Below are 23,919 nucleotides of genomic sequence, written 5' to 3'. Positions count from 1 at the left end.
CCCTGCATCGGCAGGCGGACGCGCAACCACTGCGCCACCAGGGAAGCCCTATGATTCTTAATAGTATACACAAAAGCCCTCTTTCACATTTGCCCCATCTAGATTATTTTTCTAAATGCTTATCTTGTAGCTTTACTTTCAGCCTCATGTTGTTCTTCCATCTGGATTGTCCTTTTCATAGTTAAACCTCTTACCTTTAAAGAGCCTGATATCTCTATTTGCTTCTCAGTGACCTCTGCGGTCACATGGCCTCCCCATGGGCTGCTCCATGCCTTTCTCTTCCCTCCTGGAGGCCATCCCTTAGCGCCTTCCAAAATGCCTGCACATGATTCTGGTTTCTTTCTGTTAAATATTCACATTATCATTATTTAGACTAAAGGAATAGAATTGTTTTCAGCTTGGAACAAAGTAGGGCTGAAATCAGTTCTCTGAAAGATTGTTGTGTAGTGGAAGAAACATTTCAGTTCCACATGAGGAAAAACTGTTGGGAAGTTTAGAAGGGAAACTTTATACAGAAATTTGATAACCACCTCTCATACTTTATGGCGAAAAAAATGCTAGCCGGCCTGCGTGGCCTTAAAATCTCTTCCAACCCTGAGTTTCCACGGTCTGGAGGTAAGGGGACAAAAGTGTTAAAGACATTTCACTCCCAGTAATAAGGGAAGTGAATGACATTGAGATTCAAGTTGTTTGTAGTTTGGAATTAGTCTAATACAGATACCTGGCCCAACTGGAAGACAAAAGACAAGGGTTTCATTTGCCTACCAGCTCTGGCATCTCAGAATATGGAAACAGCCATGTGCTAGCCAGGCTCTGTCAATGAGGCAGTTCTATTCACTTCCATTAAAAAGCAATAGCTGTCATTTAAACTCCTAAATGCCCAGATCTAAAGGAGCCACACTTATGTCTAAGATGCGATCATACCGCAATGAAATCATTTAGCAACCTTGCTGCGATACCCAGGAATCTGGTTTGTAATGAAAGCAGTGAAGGGAGGAGCTGGCAGGGCACTGGTGGGGTGGTACAGGGGACACTGCTTATATTCACAAGGCCATGTGGTCCACGCATAGCGAACGGCAACCAGGCTGTCATGACAAGACTTGACATTCAGGGCCAGCGTCTGGGTGGAGAAAGTGTCCATGGGAGCTGGAAGCCACTTGCACTGATGGTCACTGCAACAGGAGATCTAACAGGAGAGTCATAAACAGAAACAGTTAGGACAGTCAGGAGGATATGCCAAGAGGCGGGACTGCTCTCCAGACAGACTGAAAGAGGAGAAGCGGCCACTCGCAGCCACGGACACATTTCCTACAGTGACCAGAACAAACCTGAGTCCAGGTTGGGTCTGGTCAGCACAGCCACAGATCCATAATAAAAGTTCACGTGCTAAAATAAATAGCTTAAATCAATAAGTAAAACATTAAATTACTGAGGGAGACAAGGCAGTGCAGTCATGAAACATTTAGGGACGGCTCCCCTGAACAACCTTCCCGTGATCCTCCGGCCAAACGGCAAAGCCGGCAGGAATTTGGGTGAAGCGAGCCACCGCTGCGCTGCTCTCTGGCTCCCAAAGGAGCTGGGGAATGAAGAAGGGGCACAAAGGAATTTTGGATGGTAAGCTGTTCTCAAGTCAGAAAACAATCTATCTGGTGAAGGGAGCATAAAATACCCAGTTCCCAAGGTTCAATTCTGTCCTGGTCCCAGCTAAGATTCCAGGTCCAGACGATCGGCAGGCTGCCAGCTGTTGACTAGAGAGGAGAACTCAGAACACAGAGACTTCCTTGGAGCTAGGATTCACCTAAAACCCAGCATGCAGAGAAGCTAGGTGGAGTAGGTGCTGAGGAAGCACCTGAGGCAGGTGGATGCTCTGGTTAGGATTCCAGAGGAGGAACAGTCCTAGATAAACTCCCGTGTAATTAGTTTGTCTTCTACATTCTTTCATCCCCCCTCCAATGCCCTCTTTTCACTCACCGCCCGCCACAGCCTAAGGGCTTTGGGGCTCCCAAAGACACTCATTTAAATGCTCCACCTGGGAATGCCTCCACCGCCAACCCCGACCTTAGAAGACTCCTAAATAAGCTGTTTAATCAATAGCCCCAGTTCCACAGCGGAATGATCCTCACCAGACCAGGTATTAGAAGCAAGTACAGAGTCCCGTTACAGTAATTCATACTAAGTTGCAAATCACCAAGCTTCAACTCTTAAAGGAGAGACTCAACTCAAAAGAAAATCCGAATTTAGGATAGTGCGACCAAAAAAAGATGTCTAAGGATGAGGGAAACATTCTGGAGCAAGGGTCCTTTCAATAGGTGCCCACAGATAAAGCCACAGGCCCTTTCCCACGCAAAGATGGTTGTTCTGGGAGGGAAAATGCAAAAGGAGTATCATTTCAATGTGGGCACGTCTTCCCTTCCTTGGTGGTCCCATCAAAATTGCCTCTAAGTGAATGAATCAGTAGCTGCTTTTTTGTTCCTCTGAGATAAACTCAGCCCCTGACCAACCAAAACCTGCCTCATAGTCATGTTATAATTAGAGGTGGGCCTCGGTGGGGAGGAAATCCTGACCCCCCCCCCACAGGATGAACCCCTACTGTTTCTGCAGTTCTCACCTCAAATATCTTGTTGTTGTGCCTCTGCACCTGGATTGGCTGGGAATATGTGAGGTTGAGCAGCCCCATGTTGCCCAGGAGTTCTATCTTCTGAGGCAGTGGTCCTTGAAAGGTCAACTTCGCCCCATAGGCCACGGCACGGGCCCCCAGGTGCAGCCTGTAGGCCACCGTCTGCTTATCTCGAGGGTGTGTGCTACAGGATAAAGAAGAGGTAGAGAACTTTGGGTTTGGGCTCAACAATAATCACATTTTTTAAAAAAGGAAATCTTATACAAAGCACCCTTTAAGAAGGTGAGAACAAAGATGACTGAATCTAATAGCCAGTGATCTGTGGTGAGTCAGCCTAAGAGAAATGGTGAGTTGTAACCACAGGTGGGGCTCTGGGCCTTCTATGGGTCGGAAACCTTGAAATAACCAAGGGCTTGGAAGGAAGGAATAAAGGGAGAGAAGGAGGGAGGGAGGGCAGGTATTGGAACTAACCTAGGAGAGCTCTCGTAAGACTGCTGCAACCACTAAAAGTCCTGTTTCATCTGAATCAGCTGTTCATTACTTGGTCCCCTCTAGGTTTTATTTGTTCATTCAATAAACATTCATTCATTCAAAACTAAATAAATATCCCTAGTGGTCCAGTGGTTAAGACTCCACACTCCCAATGCAGGGGGCATGGGTTCGATCCCTGGTCAGGGAACTAAGATCCCACATACTGCAGCTAAGCCCGCATGCTGCAACTACCGAGCCCACGCACGCTCTAGAGCCCATGCACCGCAACTAGAGAAGCCCGCGCGCCCCAACAAAGACCCAGCGCAGCTGAAATAAATAAATAAATAAATAAAATTTAGAAAGAAAGAAAGAAATGTTCATTCAGGCTCCTACTATAATCCAGACACTCTGTGTTGGGCTCCATTTCACACAAATCCCCTGGTATCCTAGAGCTAGCGGGTGGTAATCATAGGGGCTGTTTACATTGGGGTAGACATCCAGATAGTCCCCCTCTGAGTCCATGGTAGAATTCCATTTCCTGCTCTTGCTGAAGACAGGCATGGCCATGGGATTTGCTTTGGCCAGTGCAATGTGAGCAGAAGTGACTTATGTTGCTGTGGGTGGAAGCATTGAATTGCCAACGTGAGACCGAGGTGCATGTGGAAGCACCGATCACCCTGGAGCCTCTGTCGCTCTGGATCTGTGAATGACGGTGAGAGCAAAGCCTCTCTGTTGACCTTATTTGGACATGGAGTGTGAACACGAAATAAGGTTCCGTGGCATCAAGGCACCGGGATGGTGAGGGTTTTTGGTTACTGCAGCACATCCAGTGTGAATGACTGATAAAATCATGCTTCTAATGTCCAATCCTCAGGCCCCCTCACAAATAAAATTTAGAAAGAAAGAAAGAAATGTTCATTCAGGCTCCTACTATAATCCAGACACTCTGTGTTGGGCTCCATTTCACACAAATCCCCTGGTATCCTAGAGCTAGCGGGTGGTAATCATAGGGGCTGTTTACATTGGGGTAGACATCCAGATAGTCCCCCTCTGAGTCCATGGTAGAATTCCATTTCCTGCTCTTGCTGAAGACAGGCATGGCCATGGGATTTGCTTTGGCCAGTGCAATGTGAGCAGAAGTGACTTATGTTGCTGTGGGTGGAAGCATTGAATTGCCAACGTGAGACCGAGGTGCATGTGGAAGCACCGATCACCCTGGAGCCTCTGTCGCTCTGGATCTGTGAATGACGGTGAGAGCAAAGCCTCTCTGTTGACCTTATTTGGACATGGAGTGTGAACACGAAATAAGGTTCCGTGGCATCAAGGCACCGGGATGGTGAGGGTTTTTGGTTACTGAAGCACATCCAGTGTGAATGACTGATAAAATCATGCTTCTAATGTCCAATCCTCAGGCCCCCTCACAAGTGAACATCAGAGTGAAGGCCACAGACAAAGAACATATATTATTGTTCAAACGAAGCCCAAGAAGCACCCACCTGCCAAAAGGCGAATTCCTATCACAGAGATCCATAGCTACAGCCATGAAAGTGTTGGGCATCCTTAGGTTAGGGACATAGCCAAAGTCTGCTGTTTGATGCCAACGGATCTGGGGAAGTCCACCGTTTGGGGTTGCACCAGACAAATAGGAAGATAACTAGAAAGTAGACATTGTGCATAGCATTTTATTTCATCAGAAACCTACACTGCAATAAAGCTGGAAAAACATTAAAAATTTTTAAAAAGAAACCTACACTAGAGTCTCTCACAAGACGACCCTGCTTCTGCTTCACTGACTCCCGTGCTCATCCAACACGTACTTACGGAGCCTCTCACCCTTGTGGCTGAACCTCTCATCCCCCTCGCCGCAATGGAACTCTGCCACCCCTCTCAGCGAGAGGTGGAGTCTATTTCTCCTCTCGCTGAACCAGGGCTAAGCCTGTGATTTGCTCTGGCAAACAATGCAGCAGAGGTGAGGGTGTGCAGCTTCTGAGGCTTTGCCTCAAGAGCCCTTGCCTTCAGATTTCATTTTCTCGGAACCCTGAGATGGCCATGTAACAAAAGTCCAGCTACCCTGCTGGAGAAATGTGGAGAGAGCAGCCTTGGAAACTGGAAGGTCATGAGGAGAGAGGTGTTAATATCCCAGCCGTCCCAGCTGAGGGGCCAGTCGTGTGAATTCTAGATCCTTCAGTTCAAACTGCAGCCACATGAGCAAGCCTGGCTGAAGTTACAGAGCAGAGATGAGCCACCCCAGCTGAGCCCTCCCTGCCTGGCCAACCCATGGAATCAGGAGCAAACACAGTGGCCGATGTGGTAAGCCCCGAACTTCTGAGGTAGCTTGTTACAAAGCAGTAGGTCGGTCACTGACAGCTCTGTGTACAACACAGGGCAAAGCACTGTAGGGAAGCAGGGGGGAATCTACCCTTGAGTGCGCGGCAGATTGCATCAAGGACCCCAGTTCTTCACACCTTCCAAGAGCCACACCCTCTTGCCATATGGCTCCGTGGTTTCTCCCACTAAGGGAGGGAGTACATTTCCCCACCCCTTGATTCTTATTAAAATCTCTTATGCAAATTTGCTTTAACATATGAAATGATAAAAGGCGCTGCAGCTGCACAATGAAATGTCATGAAAACTAGAAAATGGCAATAAAAAGATCCAGTAAGTGACCCTGCTTCTTCCCACACAACAGCCAGAAGAAGAGTGAAAGTGGAGCCGTGTTCACCAACCAGCGCCATGATGAGGATCATGGCAACAAAGTCTAGGGCGAATACTAACCTGAAGCGCTGAGGGAGAAATGCTACCAACATCCACTCAAGCCTAGGAAGTTGTCTCAAAATGGCAGTTTGCTGAGAATTCCTGCAGTAATTCTCCATTTCATCGGCTGCACTACTACACACTGGCCTCATGGGGGCACCAGCAGACTCCACACTCGCATGAAATTCCTGTTTTTCCTGAGATAAAGCAGGGCACTTACTCAGTCTCCTGCAGTGACTAGTAGAAATACTAATCACTGCTAAAGAAGGCATATAATAGCCAAAGAATATAAAAGTGGGCACATTTGGAGGACTTTACAATAGCATCCGCAGTCTGCAGTGTGTTCCACTGTTCCTCCAAAACCCTTTTTAAAAAGCACACTCCTATGGACTCCAGTCCCTCAACCCTGGCTCCTCTTTCTCTCTCCCCGGGCCTCCGCTCACCTCTCTACTCAGACACAGGTGTCTAGCCCTGCTCTCTCCACGGAGTTCATGTCCTGCCTCTAACTGTGCTCTAGTTACTGCCACCACCGTTTCACACTCGGCCCTTCCATCAAGTCAGTTCATCTTCCTTTACACACCAACTGTCCCTCCAGATTTTCTGACTTCTCTCATTAATAATAATAAACACTGACATTTTCTAGCTTGTGCCAGCCTTTACATGGACTAACTCATTTAATACTTAAAATATCTAAGAGGTTCAATATCTTGTTCGAAATCACATAGCTAAAGAAGTGCCAGAGCTGGGATTCAAATCCCCAGACCGTGCTCTGAGCCATTACGTTGCCGAATTTGCCATTTCCCTTTGAAGTTAAACATTTATATTCCCAGTTTTCCACAAACAACCGACCAACACACTGTTGCTGATGATGATAACGTTGACACCCAAGGCTAAGGGACTTCCTCTAAACAGCACGCACAAGTGCAAGGACCAGGTCTCTCTGCTTCATGCTATATTTCTAGTACCTCACACAGTTTGTGGCATATAATAAGCAGTTAAACATATTTTTGGCTTGAATCGGTTGAAGTCACATTCAAATCACCACGTACACAGGCTGAGAGACAAAAAGAATAGTTTCCGCCAACAGTAATACAGAGCTGGTGACAGGAGTTGCTATTTTGAAAATAATGAGCAGAATATTCTCATTCAAAGTCAAAACAAATGTTAGCAAGAAGAAAGAAAATGATTGTAAAGTAATTATAAGTGGAAAGAAGGTCTATAAAAATCTTTATCCAAAAAAAGGTACATGAAATGGGATGAGGGAGAGGAACAGGAGGATGGCGAGAGGAAAGCATCTGGGGGACACTTAGAGGCGGATGCCTGGAAGTAGGTGTGTCCAACTCAAACATTAAAGCCTATTTTGTGTTAACGCTGTGAGGCGGGCCTCGTTTTTATAACACCGTACTTGTTTAATTCCTATGTTCGAGACAAGTCAGAACTACTACCCTGCTAAGACGTCTAGGTCTCGGAGGGGTCACGTGAACAGGTGAGGCAAGGCAATTATGAACTTGGTTAAATATGTTTATTCCTTTGAGACAAGGCTGAGAGCAGAATCTTTCTGACGAGGTACCACTAACTGAAAGTATGGTTTCTCTTGATATATTTTTTCATTTGTGTGTCGTGCCATATTTAATGAGTGCCAACCAATTAGGTCGTACTGGGGCTATAAATGTGATCCAGGAAAATGTGGTCATGTGCAGAACGTACATACAAGTAAAAAGGAGAAGTGAAGTGTACTAAGCCATCACCCATATGGGGACAGACTCTGGGTAGTCGCAGAAGGCTTCCTAACTGATATCCAGGCTAACGGATGATAAAAGTGAGGTAGGAAGGTGTGGGAGCGAAAGATTGTTCCAGGCAGAGAGCAAGCGCTGTGGGCTGGGAGTGAGTGAAACAGCGCGGTTCATTCTCAGGGGTGGGAGGGATAACAGCAAGTCCGGGAGGGTGTGGGGAGGTGGACACTGTCACACATGGTTGCTAAGAGTGTAAATGTATACAAATTGATACATTTCCACAGAAAAATTTAAGGACATGTTCAAAGCCTTAAAAAGTGTGCAATTTAACCTAGTAATTTCATTTCTGGGAATTTATCTTATGGAAATAATTAAGCATGCGTGCAATGATTTAGCAACGAGGAAAATAAACATGCCACTGCATATAAAGGCGAAACGTTTAAAGCAACCTAAGAGCCTATCTATGGAAGACTAGTTAAGTTACAATACAACCATATTTCTGAACACCCTCCAATCGTTATAAATTGTGCTGAAGATTAATATTTATTGGCATGAAAAATGCTCACAATATGACCTTAAGAGAAAAAGCAAGATATGATACAGTATTATGGTATGGATCCTATTTCAAAAATATATGAGCAGAAAAGGCATGCTTATTTCTGGATTGTGGAATTGTTAAGTGTTTTTAGCTTCTTTTTTTATTGCCTTTCTCTTTAATATTTCTTTAATGAACATGTAATGCTTTTTAATAAGAAGAAATATTGGTTACTTATTAACTTTTTTTAAGATGTAATTGTCCCATCGGTAAACTGAGATGAATTAAGTTACGTTCAGTTCTTGACCAGCGGGCAAGCTAGGAGGGCAAAAAAAGGAAGACGGATTCCAGGGAAGGGATCTCAACAGCGCCTCCCCACACCAAAGCCCATGAGCCCTCTTCCTCTCAGCACATACCTGGACAAATCCAAATGGGAAGAAGCGCTCTGTCTGCCCCTGGGAGCCATCGTGGAAGGTCTGGCGCCAGTCTTCAACGAGTGCCGGGAACGTACAATTGTACAGGTCCCTGTTAAAGTTTACATTGGACTCCCCTAAAAACAGTCCAAACTGTGAGAAGAGTTTGGGGTAGATGCAAAGGCAGCCACACACTGCTCCCCAACCTCTGTGCATGCCCTTAGGTAGCGGGCCTTCCTGCGGTCTCCCTGGACTGGCCTTGTGGTTGCTCTGGCCAATGGGGCATCAGCAAACACGATGCAAGCAGAGGCTTGACAAGCAATTCAGCTCTGTGGTTTGTTCTCTCCTGATACACTTGGAACCCTGACACTGCCATGTAAATGATAAATTAAGTCTGAACTAGCTTGCTGAAGGATGAGAGGCCACGTGAGAACCAGGAGGCCCCGGCAGACGGACAGCCCCAGTCAACAGACATGAGGGGGAGGCCATGCTAGGTCATCCAGCCACCAGACAACCTGCCAGGTGGCCAAAGGCACATAAGAGATCCCAGCAGAAATCAGCCAAAGCAGCCCAGACAGAAAAACTACCCTGCTAATAACCCAGAGAATAGTGAGCTCACTGACATCATTACTGTTGGAAGCCGCTAAGTTCTGGGGTGGTTTCTTGTGCAGCAATAGCTAACTGATACAACGGAAAACCAGCAAACCGAACACTCACCCTGGTACCATATCACCCCTTTCAGAGTCATATTACGGAGCGGATGGATCATGGCGTTCCAGAGAACAGAGCATTCACTGGGACCAGTTTCAAGATCAGATGGCATGAACCTGAAATTAGTAAGACGCACAAGTGTCAAGAGAGAGCCAATGACTGATCACATGACGATCCCTGAGCTGGGCATCCATCTAGCTTCACTCGGGGCAAACTCCTGATGAAAGCAACACAGAGTTCAATTCAACCACTCTGTTTCCACGAAAACATGAGGACAGTCTCCAAATTTCACTCCAGGTTCTTCCCAGAATAACTGTCATCAGTCAGCTTCCTGTGAGTTCAGACGGGGCCATCCCAGTTTCCATCTCGTGATTAAGACCAGGGAGGAGGAGCGTTTTAATGAGTCTATCACACAGGCAATAAGTTTATTTAACTAGTACTCAATGGATGGACACTGAGATTGTGTTAAGCTCTTTGCTTTCATAAGCAATGCCATGATTATCTTCCTTAGAGGTAAATCACTGCTCACAGTCTTAATTATTTCCTTAAGATAAATTCCCAGAAATGAGATTGCCAGGTCAAAAGGCACATTTTCTTAAGAGTTTGAACGTGTCCCTAAATTGTCTCCGTGCAATACTTGTATGAACTACACTTGCAGCAGCTGCATACGAGAATGGCCACTTCCCCTTGCTATTGTCCCTGCCATGTCCCCAGAGATCTGGGAAGCCTGGCTTTAGATTCCTCCAACTCTACCGAAGGCAAGTCTTTCTGTTCCAAAACTGGATAACTTCACTCCCCAACAGGCAGGCCTTTACCCAAGATATACCAAGAGCTCAAGTCCATTCTCTTCCCAGAACTGATGAGACAAGGTCTGTGAAAGCAGTTCACATATTGCTCATCTCTATTTTAACATTAGTGTCAAGATGTTATTAACCAGCCTTTTCCCTCCCTTCCCCCACCCCCAAATATTCCTCCTGATCCAGCTTTTCCTGAGCGTGCTTTCACCATCAGCCTTCTAATACACTTCTCTGATTACATGTGTTCTTCCAAACTGTAAGACTGTGTCTATTCTCACAGGCAACACGGCACAGTGGTTAAGAGCACAGACATTGACACCAGACTGTATCATTTACTAGTCGTGTCCACAAGCAAGTCACTAAACCTCTCTCAGACTTAGTACCTTTTTCCATCGTATGTTAATAGTATCCACTTCAAGGGAGTGTTGTATTAAGTGAGTTAATGTATATAAGGTGCTTACAACAGTATCCAGCATTTAGGAAGCTTCTATCAAGTATTAGCTATCACTATTATTAAGGAAAAGGGTCACAATTACTTCCTGACATTTTCTCAGATGATTGTGGTGCTGAGGACAGTGAAAATAATACCTGAATAAGTTACATACATTTAATACATATTTGTACATTCAACACATTCTTGACTCCCCAAAGGAGACCATGACCCTTCTCTCTTACAAAATTTCCTGGCTGGCTTTCTCCCAGACCAGGGGATGCTTTCTCACCCTTGCCTCGGGACCCCACAGGCTTTCAGTGACCTTCCAGACGACCAGGCTTCAATGGGCGTCCCGGCCCACGAGGAGGAGAGCAGCCCCACGGGATACCGCAGAGTGTCATGCAGGTAACGCCCAAAGAGCCAGCACACCGCTGACATGTACGTGAAATTGCCATGGCCCAAGTTTTCTGTTCGGAGAAACAGTTAAAGAAAAACAGTCACGGAAAAAGTAGATGAATACGGACTGCAGCTCCTAGGTGGGTCTAGGTGAGAAGAATGGGTGTGGGTCAGGCCTTGCATTTCTTTCTGAGACTTTCCAAGAGTAGGATAAGATTGAGAGGCAGCTGTCTCGCTAGCAGAAAGCCAAAGGCTCTCTGGCCAGGCAAGCAGGCATCCCCCTGCTTCCCCACCATGTGCAGGGCCCTGAGAATCTAGGAAGACTAATGCTCCTCTGCAGTAGGCGAGGGCAGAAAGGCCACTGGCCCCCATTCCACCCTCACCTACGTGCTCCTCTTTCCCAGCATCCATCCCCACTTAGCTCTGTGGAAGGGAACAGCAAGCATGGGGCAATGTCGAGAAGAAAGGTATATTTTTTCTGGGTACTTTTATACCCAATTTTATAGCTATGGTAATGAAAACAAGAACAAGTGATGAGGAGTCTGGCCAAAAGGGAAAGTAACAGAAACCAAAACCAGTGTTTAAATGTTCAGCATCGGGACTTCCCTGGTAGTCCAGTGGTAAAGAATCCGCCTTACAATGCAGGGGACGGAGGTCTGATCCCTGGTCAGGGAACTAAGATCCCACATGCAGCGGGGCAACTAAGCCCACGTGCCACACTACTGAGCTCGTGTGCCTCAACTAGAGAGGCTGTGTGCCGCAAACTACGGAGCCCATGTGCCCTGGAGCCCGCGCACCACAACCAGAGAGAGAAAACCCACACGCCACAACTAGAGAGAAGCCCGCATGCCACAACTAAGACCCAACAAATAAATAAATCAATAATTTATTTTAAAAATAAATAAATGTTCAGCATCATCTAGCCCATTCGTCCATACAGCCCTGTAACCAACACAGACCAGAAGAGGCTATTTCCATGTTAAAAGAAAGCTGATGAAGAGGGGAACGTGAATACACGCAGTTGATGGGATCAATCCAATCCAAGAGCTGTTAAAGAACCACTATGTGTAAATCACTGGCTTGGCACGTGAAAGATCAAAACTCAATACAGTTCGGCTCTCAAAATGTGGATAGCGTAATAGTAGGAACTGAAGTCAGTTTCAAATCAATTAAAATGGATTGAGCGCCCACCAGGTGCCAGGCGCTTCTAGATGATAGGGGTACAGTAATTAAAGGGACATGGAGAGACATGGAACCTCTCCTCAGAGGTCTTATATTCTACAGAATAAGACAAATATTCAGCTGAGTAAAACAGATGGCAAAATATGGTTTAGTGCTTTAAGAGGTATAAACAAGTGTTAAGGGGTTTTAACAGCAAGAGAAAGAATATGAAATGAAAGGCAGATCATTACGTGCCAGGTGAGGGCGGACCTCCTTCCCTATGCTCCGGGCACACTCTGTGCCTGGTGTTTCCCTCACCCCACTAAACCATTAGGACTTCTATATTCTCCATGTCTGGCACCCAGTGCAGAGTCAGTGAATGTTCGTTGGCTGGTGCTGGGTAGCTGTGGGCAGCAGGAACAAAGGTGACTCACTGATGGGCAGGTAGAGGGAAGAGGTAATTAAGCGGGAAGGGGAGGGAAGTCGGGGGGCCTTGAAAGACCAGAGTCCAGGAAGTACAGCTAGCATTCTAGGCAGAAGAAACAGTATGTACAAAGGCACGTAAAACTGGACAGTTTTTAAGGTATTTGCCTAGAGCATAGATTACAAAAGGAGAATGGTATAAGATAAAACGGGAGGGGAGGCTAGAGGCACATCTTGGAGTAAAGGAAATGGAAAGCCACTTGAAAATGCGTGAGAATGAGAATGTGTGGTGGGCAGCACAGCCCCCAGAGGTGTCCAGAGTCCAATGCCTGGAACCTGTGAATGAACCTTATGTGGCTAAAGGGACATCGCAGGTGTTTTCAAGAGTAAGGACTAGAGAGGGGGCGATTGTCCTGAATTATCCAGATAGGGCCACGCTAATTACAGGAGTCTTTAAAATCAGAGACCCTTCCCAGCTGCAGTCAGGGATATGAGGGCAGTAGAAGAGGCTGCAGAGACTGGAAATGTGAGAGGGGCTTGACCTACTAGGCTCTTCCCCACACACCTGCGTGGCCTCACCTCTGTCAGGTTATTACGGAAATGCTGCCTTTCTCAGCTGGGACCTCCGTGGACACTCTAAGCGGGAAACCACCACCCCATCCCAGCCCCAGCGGTACTGCCCCCCTTCCCTGATGTATTTTATGTACTTATTTCTGTCTCAGCAAGCACCACCATCTAACCTATCCCTTGATGCTCAAAAATTTGAGTCTCTGAGTTCAGAGAGTGAAATGGAGCCGACAGCAAGGTCTAATACCTTATCCAAATCTAATTGATTCCTGAGTTTTGGATGACATGCATTAAGAGTTCACGGACCAAAGGATTCATTAAAAAATTTACCCAAATCTATTCAGTTCCTGAGTTCTTAAAGGGAAAGTTCTGACAGTGTGATACTGAATAGTATCAATACTTCGTATATAATTTACTAATTATATTATTCATTTTCTGTATTCCGTCACTAGACTGTAAGCTCCGTCCAGGAGACCAGGCGAGCCTGCCTGCTTTATTCTCTGCTATACCCCCAGCGCTTAGACTAGCGCCTAGCTCATAGTGGGCACCCAAATATTGGCTGAATGAATTAATACTTGAAAATGTAGGAGCAACTGAGGTTACCAAGGTAAAGCATGTACAGGTGGAAGGGACTGAAGAAAGCAAAGAAACAGGCAGGGAGAGGACAGAGAGGGAGAACGAAGGAAAGGAAGTACCAAGCAAGCTCAGAGGAAGGCACAGCTTCTAAAAGCAGCAGTCAGCAGTGCCGATGCTACGGGGTGTCCAGAGTGCATTGTAGAAGAACAGCAGTAACCTTGGGGGAACCGGTTGTTGACCAGGACGCGGAAGCCAGATTATAAAGGGTTAAAGAGCGAACACGTTGGAAGGCAATGAAAAGAATGAAAAGGTGTTCTAAAAAGGTTTAACAGAGCAAACGAGAGAGGTGAGGTACCAGCAGAAGGGTGTGCGTTATGCTTTGTTTCACTTGGTTTTGTTAGAATAAAAGAAAAGCAGAGCTCTGAGGGCGGGGACTGTCTGCCCCAATCACAGCTGCACCCTCAGGGCCTAGATCAGAGCCTGACGCAGAGCAGCCTGAACTAAAGATTTCGTGCAGACTGGACAGTGGGGTAAAAGGACAGAGCCTGAGGGATAAGAGAAGGCCCTGGAGAAGGTAAGAGCCCGCATCAGAGGCAGGCCTGAAAGGAAACAGTCAGCTGTGTTCAGACACAGAAACAAAGGAAGAAAGAGAAGAGGAGAAGAGAGCATCAGGCGCTGAAGAGATGCTGGCGGAGCTTGTGCTGAGTGGCCTCAATGGGACCGACGAAGTTGGAGGAAGAGCCAGCTCCTCAGAGCAAGGGGGGCAAGGTTCACTGTGGAGTCTTGGGAAGAAATGTATGAAACAGGTACCATCAGGAATGGAGGAGGGGTCAGTAAGAAATGAATGAAAGGATGAAATAGATCAGAACCAAATTCAGGATCACAGATTGCAAGCAGGGCACCAGCCCCTCACAGAAGAGATGGCACACGTTCCAGCAATCACTTACCCAAGGTGGGCTTGGACCATTGCAAATCAACCTTGGCGAGGTCCTCCAGCTCCTGCTGAGCCTGGCTGAGAGACACGGAGAGGATGCGGACAGACTGATAGGCAGCTGTGTTCGACAGCTCGCTTGTGGCATTAAATATCTGGAAAAGAAGCAGGAACGTCATTTCTTACACCAACCTAGTGGAGGGTCAATGATGCTACTGCCTCCTGGTAAACACTGTCAACCCTCTGAGCTCCTTCTGAGCCTTTAGGATACCAAAACCAAATGAATAATCAAAACAAACGGTGGGCTGGTCCGGATCGCTTTGATCCACAGAGACCATGATAAATCACGTCCCCAAAGAAGGTGGGAACACAATGAAATCTGAGATCTCAAGGACAAGTCTGTGTTAGCTGAGAGGAGCTGTGGATGGGTTTAGGCTAAAGAAGGCCGATATCTTGAAACGAAAACACTTCTATTCAGAAAAAGTATCTGTTAACATAAAGCCATGGCATTAACTTTTTTTTTTAATGAAGCCAAAAAGGCCGTGGGGAGGTAAGTTTATGTAATCCATAGCTCATGAGAGATGTATATTCAAAAGAAACACACCTGAGAAACGATTTTTGAACTCCTGAAACATCCTGAAATCAGCCTCAAGATGCTTATCTTCTCATCTCAGTCCTGGAAAATCACCCAAGAAAAGCACGGGAGGCCTGACAGTGTGAAAGGTGGTGTTCGGAGTGCTTGCTGACAACAGTCCCAAGAAACCAGATAAAGAAAAGGGTCCGTCCAAAGACACAGCACTTTTTCCCAAAGCACTTTATGAAACCTCACCAGTTGCCAAGAGTGTGACAGGACTGGCTTAGGGTTCTTCTGGACACGAATGTGTGTGCTACGCCGACTGGTTTCATTGTTAGTCCTATGAAGCATCATTCCTCTCTGGGCTTACATGTAAGTGCTCTCTCCTTCAATCCTGATTTTTCAGTAGTTATGTTTCTCTTTATTTTAAAAAGAATGTATCATAAATATATTGTTTTGCTTTGTAATTAGTGTTTGTTTTTTCTGGTCTTCTCTCCATCCCCCTGGACAGTCTGGTCTTCCCAAAACAAAGGCCTACCAGGAGCCTCCAGAAGGCCAGTTATCACTGGCCTCCGAGAACAAGAGCTCCAGCTGAGACAGGACTGCCACAGCCAGAGGCACAGGAGTCTGGGCCGCTTTCCATTGGCCGCTGGCCACAGAGTGTGCAGCTGGCTGGCTTTCCCTCCCACCCGCCACAGAGAGTACAGCTGGCCTCGCCGCTGCAGTGTAGGAGCAGCCAGAGTGCCTCCACAGAGCATTTCATTGAAATGCGCTGCCCCTTGAATCACCTTTTGACTTGCCACTGAGCCTGCTGTGGCCAATAAGATGGCCAGATGCAAAAGAAATGGCTCTTTTGGTCCCAGTGGGAGCCGCAGCCTGAAATGCTCCCTGGGTAATGGCAGCTCTAGGCTGTCAGGGTTACTGGTCTTCCACACATGGTCTCAGGAAAATTCCATAGGAAATCCAGACCTGCTTGTTCAGGATCTTCCCTGGCAAGTTTCATGTAAAATAAACATTAAAGACTAAGAAGAGACTAATGCACTCACAGTATATTTTGGCAGGGAAGTTATTTTTCAGCAGCAAGTACCTGTAAAAAGTCACCTCCCTTGAAATTCAGTTCTGCACCAAGCACTAAGGATCGTATGTTGCTTCCATGGAAACAGGGGATGAAACTGCTTCTCTCCACCCACACCAGCTTCCGCACCGACTGGGAACTCCAGTGCCTCCTCGCAATGAGACGCTAGTTTCGGGGGGCGGCGCAGGGAACATGCGTCTTGTCTATTCGACCCGTTGCTAACACTGTAGAGTACTGCAAGGCCAACAGAATTGGGGGGAGCAGGGGTTGGCATCCTCCTCTATTTTTACCAGCACACAGAACTGGATCCAAAGCATTGGCTGGAAAACTTCCATTTTCAAACTCACATTTGTGTATTATTTCAAGCCAAAGCTCGAAAGCCACAGAAAGTGTTAGTAAAAATGGGGGTGGGGGGAAATTCTTGCTGCATCTGATGACAATTACTTCTGAAATTGGTACCCTGTCCCAATATCACCAAGCCTTTTTGATGGAAGGATTTCCTTGGGGATATTGGCAGCAAACTTAGGAATAAAGAGATTTCAGGAAGATTTTCATTTAAATGACACTTGGTTTCCCTGCTGATGAGAGGGGAAGCCTTACTCCATCTGCTGAGATCAAATTTCATCTCATCAAACACCTCAGTGTAATTATTTTTCTACCAAGTATTGAAATGAGGATGTAAATGAATACCAAGGTATTTGAAGTCATTAAGGCTGCAGCGACTGGGAGAGCCCTACCACCTCTCTGGGGACCCGCAGTTCACCATCAAAGCAGCTGCTCACTGGTGTTCATTTTGTAACCTTTATACTACATTCTTGAATTAATGAAGAAACGTCAAGAATCTATTTCCTCAGAGAATCTTGGCATGGGGTCTGCACAGGGGAGCAAAGCATGTGTGTGAATGTGTGTGTGTATGTGCACACAAGTGCACGCACTGAAGGACACAGGGAAACTTTACTTAAAAGAATCTGCATCCTGTATGTTACTTTACCTTCTACCACAGTACAATATAGCAGATTTAGTTGAGAAAATAACTACAAATAAGCCAGTCATCACAACTCCTATGAATCTGGTATTGTAATGTGGCACCAGCCCTTCTCTTCTGGATTTTAATTCCCCTATTTGTAAAGCAGGAATGTGGGGATTGCTGAGATATTGAAAAATGGGCTTTCTATCTAATGTTGGCCATCTTCTTCCGAGCTAACTAGAAATACCCAAGTCTTAAGACATACCCTGACTTAGGAGGTGACAGATGAACATTTAGACTTTCCTCCATTTATAAACATCTCACTCAGTGTTATAAATAACACTTGATTTTAAAATTCCACTTTACCCTAACAACAAGATGGGCATACAATCTGCCATTTCCCTCATTTGACTGTGAAGAGTGGTTGGTTATAGTGGAAACCTTACCTCCTCAGAAAAGTCACATGGAGGGAGAGAAGGAGAAAGACAGAGACTCTATGTGTGTACACGCGCGTGTGTGTTGGAAGTCTTCAGGGGGAAAGGAGCAAGTGGAATCAAGGAGGAGTCGTGTGAAGCATCCTTTTGATCGAAAAACAAAGTTCTACCGAGTGTTTAGAGACTAGAAAACTTGGCTTTTGGTACTGTCAGCACTTAAATTCAGTCTTGCAGACTAAGTGCGTGATTTAAAACAAACAAGTAAAAAAAATTAACACTTGTCTTTTTCAGATGGAATCTTTTTTCTATTTCCCTGTATCTCAGAGCTTGTAGCCCTAGTTTAATACAGAATATGCTTAAGAGTAAATTCCAGGCAGAAAGAATGTGTTCTGTCTTAACAATCAAAATCTGATTAAGCTTGACAGAAAATGGGATGAGATCCCTTGGCACAGACTGCGGCTGAAAACCTGACTGTACAGATACAAATAGATCTGGTCCGTGCCTTTCTGTGCAAACAGAGAACTGTAATTAAAGCATTAAGGAAAATACTGTTTTCCTTAATGAGTTAACAGCAATCCCACTTCTATATAAAACCATGCTTTCTATCAAGAGATAAAACTTCAATTTTGCTTCTATTCACTTATGTTAAAACGGAGCCCAGTTAAAGTCCAGTTTAATAAACATTTAAATTCAAAAGGTTTCCGTATACTTAAGTAGGGCAGGAAGCAAGACTAAGTAAAATATTGGTTAGGAAGACATAAATGCAAGAATTTAGATTTTTAAATTAGAAAACTAATAATGAAAGGAAGTAGATATGTCCAGAGTAGAATCTTTTTAGGAGCATTATTTATTAATTGGTTAAAAAAAGGAAAAAAAAAAAAAGGAAGAAACCATAAGGGGTAGAAGCTATAGAAGCAAAACAAGAAATCATAAGTATGTGCAAGGACTCAATTTTATAAATTTTTTTAAAAGATTAATTGAGATCATGGTCCAGCTGTAGAGATTTTTAAACCTCAAATTTAAATATTTCTCAAAGATGGAGAAGTAGATAATGGAAAAAAGGCAAGGAAATAAAAATCAACTTGAGGAGGAACGGAGTTTTAGAGAAAGAGCTAGGGAAGATGATAATCTTTTCAAGATCTTAACCTATTAAAGGAAACAAATGAAAGTACACATCAAAGTATATAAACGTATTAGTTCTGATGAATAATGCAAATTAAATCATTTATTCCTAAGATTCTTATTTATATAATATGCCTCTTTACTGTAAACTGAGCCTTTGATAGATATTTAAGATATCAGTTAGTGAATATCAATTTCTTGATTTTTTAACTTGCTGTTAAAAATTATAGTTATTTCATGCTCATTATAGAAAAATCAAAAAATACAGACAAGCAAAGAAAACTAATCCCAATTTCAAATGTGCCAAAGAATTTAACTCACACTAACTTCTCTGGAAGTCTGATACTGAGTAAAAAATATTTACTCATCTTTCATCAATATTTTAAGCTGATAATCTTTAAATATGTCTATGAACTTGCTACTGTCCAGCCCTGATCCTAATATAAATGAAACAGCAATGGTCTCGCTTACTTTTATTTTTAAATCAGATAGCTTCCACTAAACAAACAAAGCAATGACAATTCTGAGGCCCAAAAGCAATAACCCCATCACACGGTACCTAGAAATCCACTCTCTTTATTCTAGACTGTTTTTGTGTTCAATTAGAAAGTGGAGTTGTTTTTTAAAAGAAATATCAGTGCTAAAGACATTTAGCACCAAGCTTTTGTTCTACCACCGTTGTCTTGCTAGGATACCAATTAAGAAACTTTCTCCCTTGATAACTCTTTCAATGTCCTTTTTATCCAGCTTTACTTAAGAGACCTCACTCATCGTGTGTCAGAGCGGCCCTATCCTCTAATAGCAATGGTGACAGGAACACTTCAAGATGAGTTTCATCACTGACAACGTACTGGCAGGGTGGCATTCCCCTGTTCTGTCCCACTTGATTCCCCAGGTACTGTATGTGCCCCATCCCCTACCTGGGAGCTCATGTAGTGCTCTTCCTCCCGACATTCTTTCAGGGTAAACAAGAGCCCAGTTAAGTCTCTCTATAGCTACAATAAGGGAGAAAAAATGCTAGTTCTCAAAATTTAAGAAAAATTAATCTTCAAAGGCCATGACTGAAACAGAGAAAATAACTGACACTAACAAAAGAAATCCTAGGCTATGAAAAAGTTGAGCAAAAAGAGTCATCAATGGCTCTTATTTCTGTGTAAAAAATATATATATATTAATTTGATATATGAATATATATATCAGTTTGACACATGACCCCTAACTGAAGTATCAAGGTGTCTGCGTGCGGCTTACCTTGGGATGGTTCAACAATAACAACAACAAACAGATAAATCAAATATGGCAAAATACTTACAACTGTCAAGCTAGGTGATGGATATATAGGTCTTTATAAGTCTCTTAACTTTTGTGTGTGTTTGATGTTTTTACAATAAAAAGCTTTTTAAAATAATGACATGTTATATTTAGACATCACTTTTCAATTTATAAGGGCCTTTTAGAGACAAACAAAAGAGTTTTATCTTCATAATGGCCCTGTTAGTTAGGTCAGATATAGTTGTAGTATAGTCATTAAAACTAAGCCTCAGACATTTAACAAAATTCAACAAACTTTCATGATAAAAACTCTAAGACAAGTAGGAATAGAGGGAAATTTTCTCAATATGATAAAAGGCGTTTATGAAAAACCCACAGGTCACATCATAGAAAGACTGAAAGCTTTCTCCCTAAGACCAAGAACAAGACAAAGATGTCTGTTTTCATCACTGCTATTCAACATTGTACTGGAAGTTCTAGCCAGAGCTGTTAGACAAGATAAAAGAAATAAAAGGCATCCAAATTGCAAAAAAAAAAAAAAAAAAAAAAGGTAAAACCATTTCTAACTGCAGATAATATGCTCCTATACATAGAAAATCCCATGTGGAGCACCCATATGTCTCAACTTTGAAACTTACTACAAAGCTACAGTAATTAAAACAGTACGGAACTACCATAAGAAGAGACATATAGACCAATGGAATAGACTAGAAAGCCGAGAAATAAACCCTCATGTATATGGCCAATGGATTTCTGAAAAAAGTGCCAAAACCATTCAATAGAGGAAGGACAGTGTTTTCAACAATTGATGCTGGGAGAACTGGATATCCACTTGCAAAAGAATGAAGTTAGACCCTCACCTTACATGATATACAAAAAAGTAATTAAACGGATCAAAGACCTAAACTTAAGAGATAAAACCAAAAAACTCTTAGAAGAAACATTGGGAAAATCTTCATGTCATTGGACTTGGCAACAATTTCAAGAAGATGATACTAAAAGCATAGACAACAAAAGAAAAAATAGATAAACTGAACTTCATAAAAATTAAAAACTTTTATGTATCAAGGGACACTCTCAAAAAAGTGAAATGACAAACTAAGAATGAGACAAAATATTTACAGATCGTGTATCTGACAAGAGATTAATACCTAGAAGATACAAATAATTCCTACAATTTAACAACAAGCAACCCAATTCAAAAATGGGCAAAGGGCCTAAGTAAACAATTTTCCATATAAGACATACAAATGGCCAATAAATACATGAGATAATACTCAACGTCACTAGTCATTAGAGAATGCAAATCAAAACCACATTAAGATATCACTGCACACCTACTAGTGTGGCTATAATCAAGAAAACAGAAAGTAACACGTGTTAGAATGCAGTGAAATTAGAACCTTTGTATATTGCTGGTAGGAATGTAAAATGGTACAGCCACTGTGGAAATGGTTTGGTGGTTCCTCAAAAGTTAAATATAGAACTAACCCAGCAATTCCACTCATAGGCATATATCCAAAAGAATCGAAAGCAGGAACTGGAACAGATATCTGTACGCCAATGTTCATAGCAGCATTACTCACAATAGCCAAAAGGTGGAAACAACCCAGGTGTTCATCAATAAATGAATGGAAAAGCGAAATGTGGCATATACAATGAAATACAATTCCACCATAAAAAGGGATAAAAGTTTGATATATGCTACATGGATGGACCTTGAAAGCATGATCCTTAGCAAGATAAGTCAGACACAGAAGAACAAGTATTGTATGGTTCCACTTATATGAGGTACCTAGAAGAGGCAAATTCATAGAGAGAAAGCAGAATAGAGGTTACCAGGAGGCAGGATGAAGGGGAAGGGGGGATTTATTGTTTAATGGGTACAGAGTATACATTGGGGATGATGAAAAAGTTTTGAGGATAGATAGTGGTGATGGGTACACACAGCACTGTGAATATATTTAATGCCACTGAATTGTACACTTACCAACAATGATACATATTATGTTATATTCATTTTAACCACAATTTTTTAAAAGCATGTTTTACAAAGTTTCATAAACACCAAGTGATTTGCTCCAAGCCATACAACTAGTAAGAGGCAAAGCCAACATTCACTCTCAATTTTTAAATCTCCATAACAACAAAAGACAGAGTATGTTAGCTGCCCAGCATCCAAACAAAATCTAATTGTTTTGATTCCCTAGGCTCTCTCCAGAAGCTCATCTTCTAAGACCAATAAAAAGAAGAGTAATCTATTTTGCCTTCAATTTGATATGAAATCTCCATTACCATCAGATACTCTCTAGCTTCTGCCTTTAGCCCAGGAAGGTGAGAAAATAGTGCCCCACACACTGACACACTAGCCGTGACTAGGAAAACAGGCTCTGGGGTTGCATTCATGTCCTGGCTCCACAATTACACTGTGACCTTAGGCAGGGAACTTAACCTCAGATGGACCGGTTTCCTCATCTATGAGGTAGGAATATCATATAAGTACTTACCGCATAAAGTTGTTAATCGAATTAATTAACACATGCAAAGAAAGCACTTAGAACAGATCTTGGCACACGGTAGAAAAAGAAGGCTGCTACCTCTTTCTCCTCCTTGCCCCTTTCCTCTTCCTCCTTTCTCTTCTTCTATCAACATTATTAACACTGAGACTCTGCAAATTACCTGTGAAACAGTCATTTGCATGTTACTTTGCCCACTGCAAAGCCAGACATCTCCAAATAAGACATCATGAATTCTCAGGGTGAAGTTCTTCCTCCCAAGAATCTGCTGTGCCATCACTTCATAAGGTCCACCAGCCTTCACAGGATCCAGTACCACCATCCAGCTATTAGAGTGTGCTGAAATAATAATAAGGCTCCAAGAATTAATCAATCAATCAACTAAAGTGAAATTAAAACCCAATCCTATCATGCATCAGACTCATTTGTGGCGATTCCCAGCTTCTATGATGAACTGGATTCAAAGCTATGAAGATTGGCCAAATTTCAGACAGGTCAACAGAAATAACAAAAGCAGCAGCATAGCTATCTTTAATCTGTATCAATCCCTCCTTACTTTTAATCAAAGCATTTACAAGAAAAATAAATCATCCAGTTATAATCCTAAACGAGGACAGACAAAAATACACAGAGATTAAAATTCAAGGGAGTTTAATACAAAAACATAAAATAGAAGTTCTTCCTATACCATCCAACTATCAATATTAACATAATCCTAATCTAACAGATTTACCCAGTGCCCCAAACGAACCTGTAAGTATCCAATCAAATGTGAGCACAGGTTAGAGAAAATCACTTATCATCTGAAACTGACCTGATGGTATCATCCTTGTCATCAACCCCCCAACTCCTCCCCCTGTTGCTCTCAGGGATTAATACCACCAGTGGTTCTGGGCTCTCCTATCAACAGTTAAACAGGTGACACATAAAGAAGTAGTAGGAGGCACAAAAATTAATCTCTCTTTGAAGAAGATATTGAGACTTGCCCAATTAATTATTTTCACAGTTATCTACCAGACTTAAGGTTTTTGAACGCAGTTTGGGAGATGAAAAGCTATCCAAGACCCTATTTCAGAAATTCATAGCATATTCCTTAGGAACCACCCCCCTACCACCTTCCCACCTCTCACCCACGCACACCACCACCACTGCCAACATCATACTCGGAAACTTAAGAAAAATATCTTCCAAGTGGCAAAATTATGCCTAGGAGAACCAAACAACAGGAACAAAGTTGAAGAAACGAGAGGGAGAAAATAGACAAAATAGAGAGATGATTGTTTTAAAATAAATATTCTTGGACTTCCCTGGTGGCACAGTGGTTAAGAATCCGCCTGCCAATGCAGAAAACACAGGTTCGAGCCCTGGTCCGGGAAGATCCCACATGCCGCGGGGCAACTAAGCCCGTACGCCACAATTACTGAGCCTGTGCTCTAGAGCC

At 43.5% G+C, this 23,919-nt stretch overlaps 1 protein-coding gene across 4 annotated transcripts in view; it reads right to left on the bottom strand.

Annotated features, from left to right (window-relative positions):
• Positions 1–523: 523 nt before the first annotated feature.
• Positions 524–23,919, bottom strand: part of SIAE (sialic acid acetylesterase) — a 34,455-nt gene continuing 11,059 nt past the window's right edge. For 2 of the 4 annotated variants that reach the window (XM_007117931.4, XM_055078649.1), the window contains exons 3-10: positions 22,642–22,817; positions 14,535–14,673; positions 10,754–10,931; positions 9,241–9,350; positions 8,527–8,660; positions 5,864–6,039; positions 2,609–2,801; positions 524–1,186 (exon numbers count right to left, since the gene is read on the bottom strand). In XM_007117931.4, the coding sequence (XP_007117993.1) occupies positions 935–1,186; positions 2,609–2,801; positions 5,864–6,039; positions 8,527–8,660; positions 9,241–9,350; positions 10,754–10,931; positions 14,535–14,673; positions 22,642–22,817 (1,358 nt within the window). In that variant the 3' untranslated portion in view covers positions 524–934. Of the gene's footprint in view, positions 1,187–2,608; positions 2,802–4,584; positions 4,743–5,863; positions 6,040–8,526; positions 8,661–9,240; positions 9,351–10,753; positions 10,932–14,534; positions 14,674–22,641; positions 22,818–23,919 lie in introns of all 4 variants that reach the window. The other 2 variants (XM_007117933.4, XM_007117932.4) reach the window with 2 other exon arrangements.

This window comes from Physeter macrocephalus, chromosome 16 (genome assembly GCF_002837175.3).
Source record: "Physeter macrocephalus isolate SW-GA chromosome 16, ASM283717v5, whole genome shotgun sequence".
In the NCBI taxonomy this organism is placed as follows: Eukaryota; Metazoa; Chordata; class Mammalia; order Artiodactyla; family Physeteridae; genus Physeter; species Physeter macrocephalus.
The sequence above is the reverse complement of the archived record's forward strand: the minus strand, read 5'-3'. Positions and strand labels throughout refer to the sequence as shown.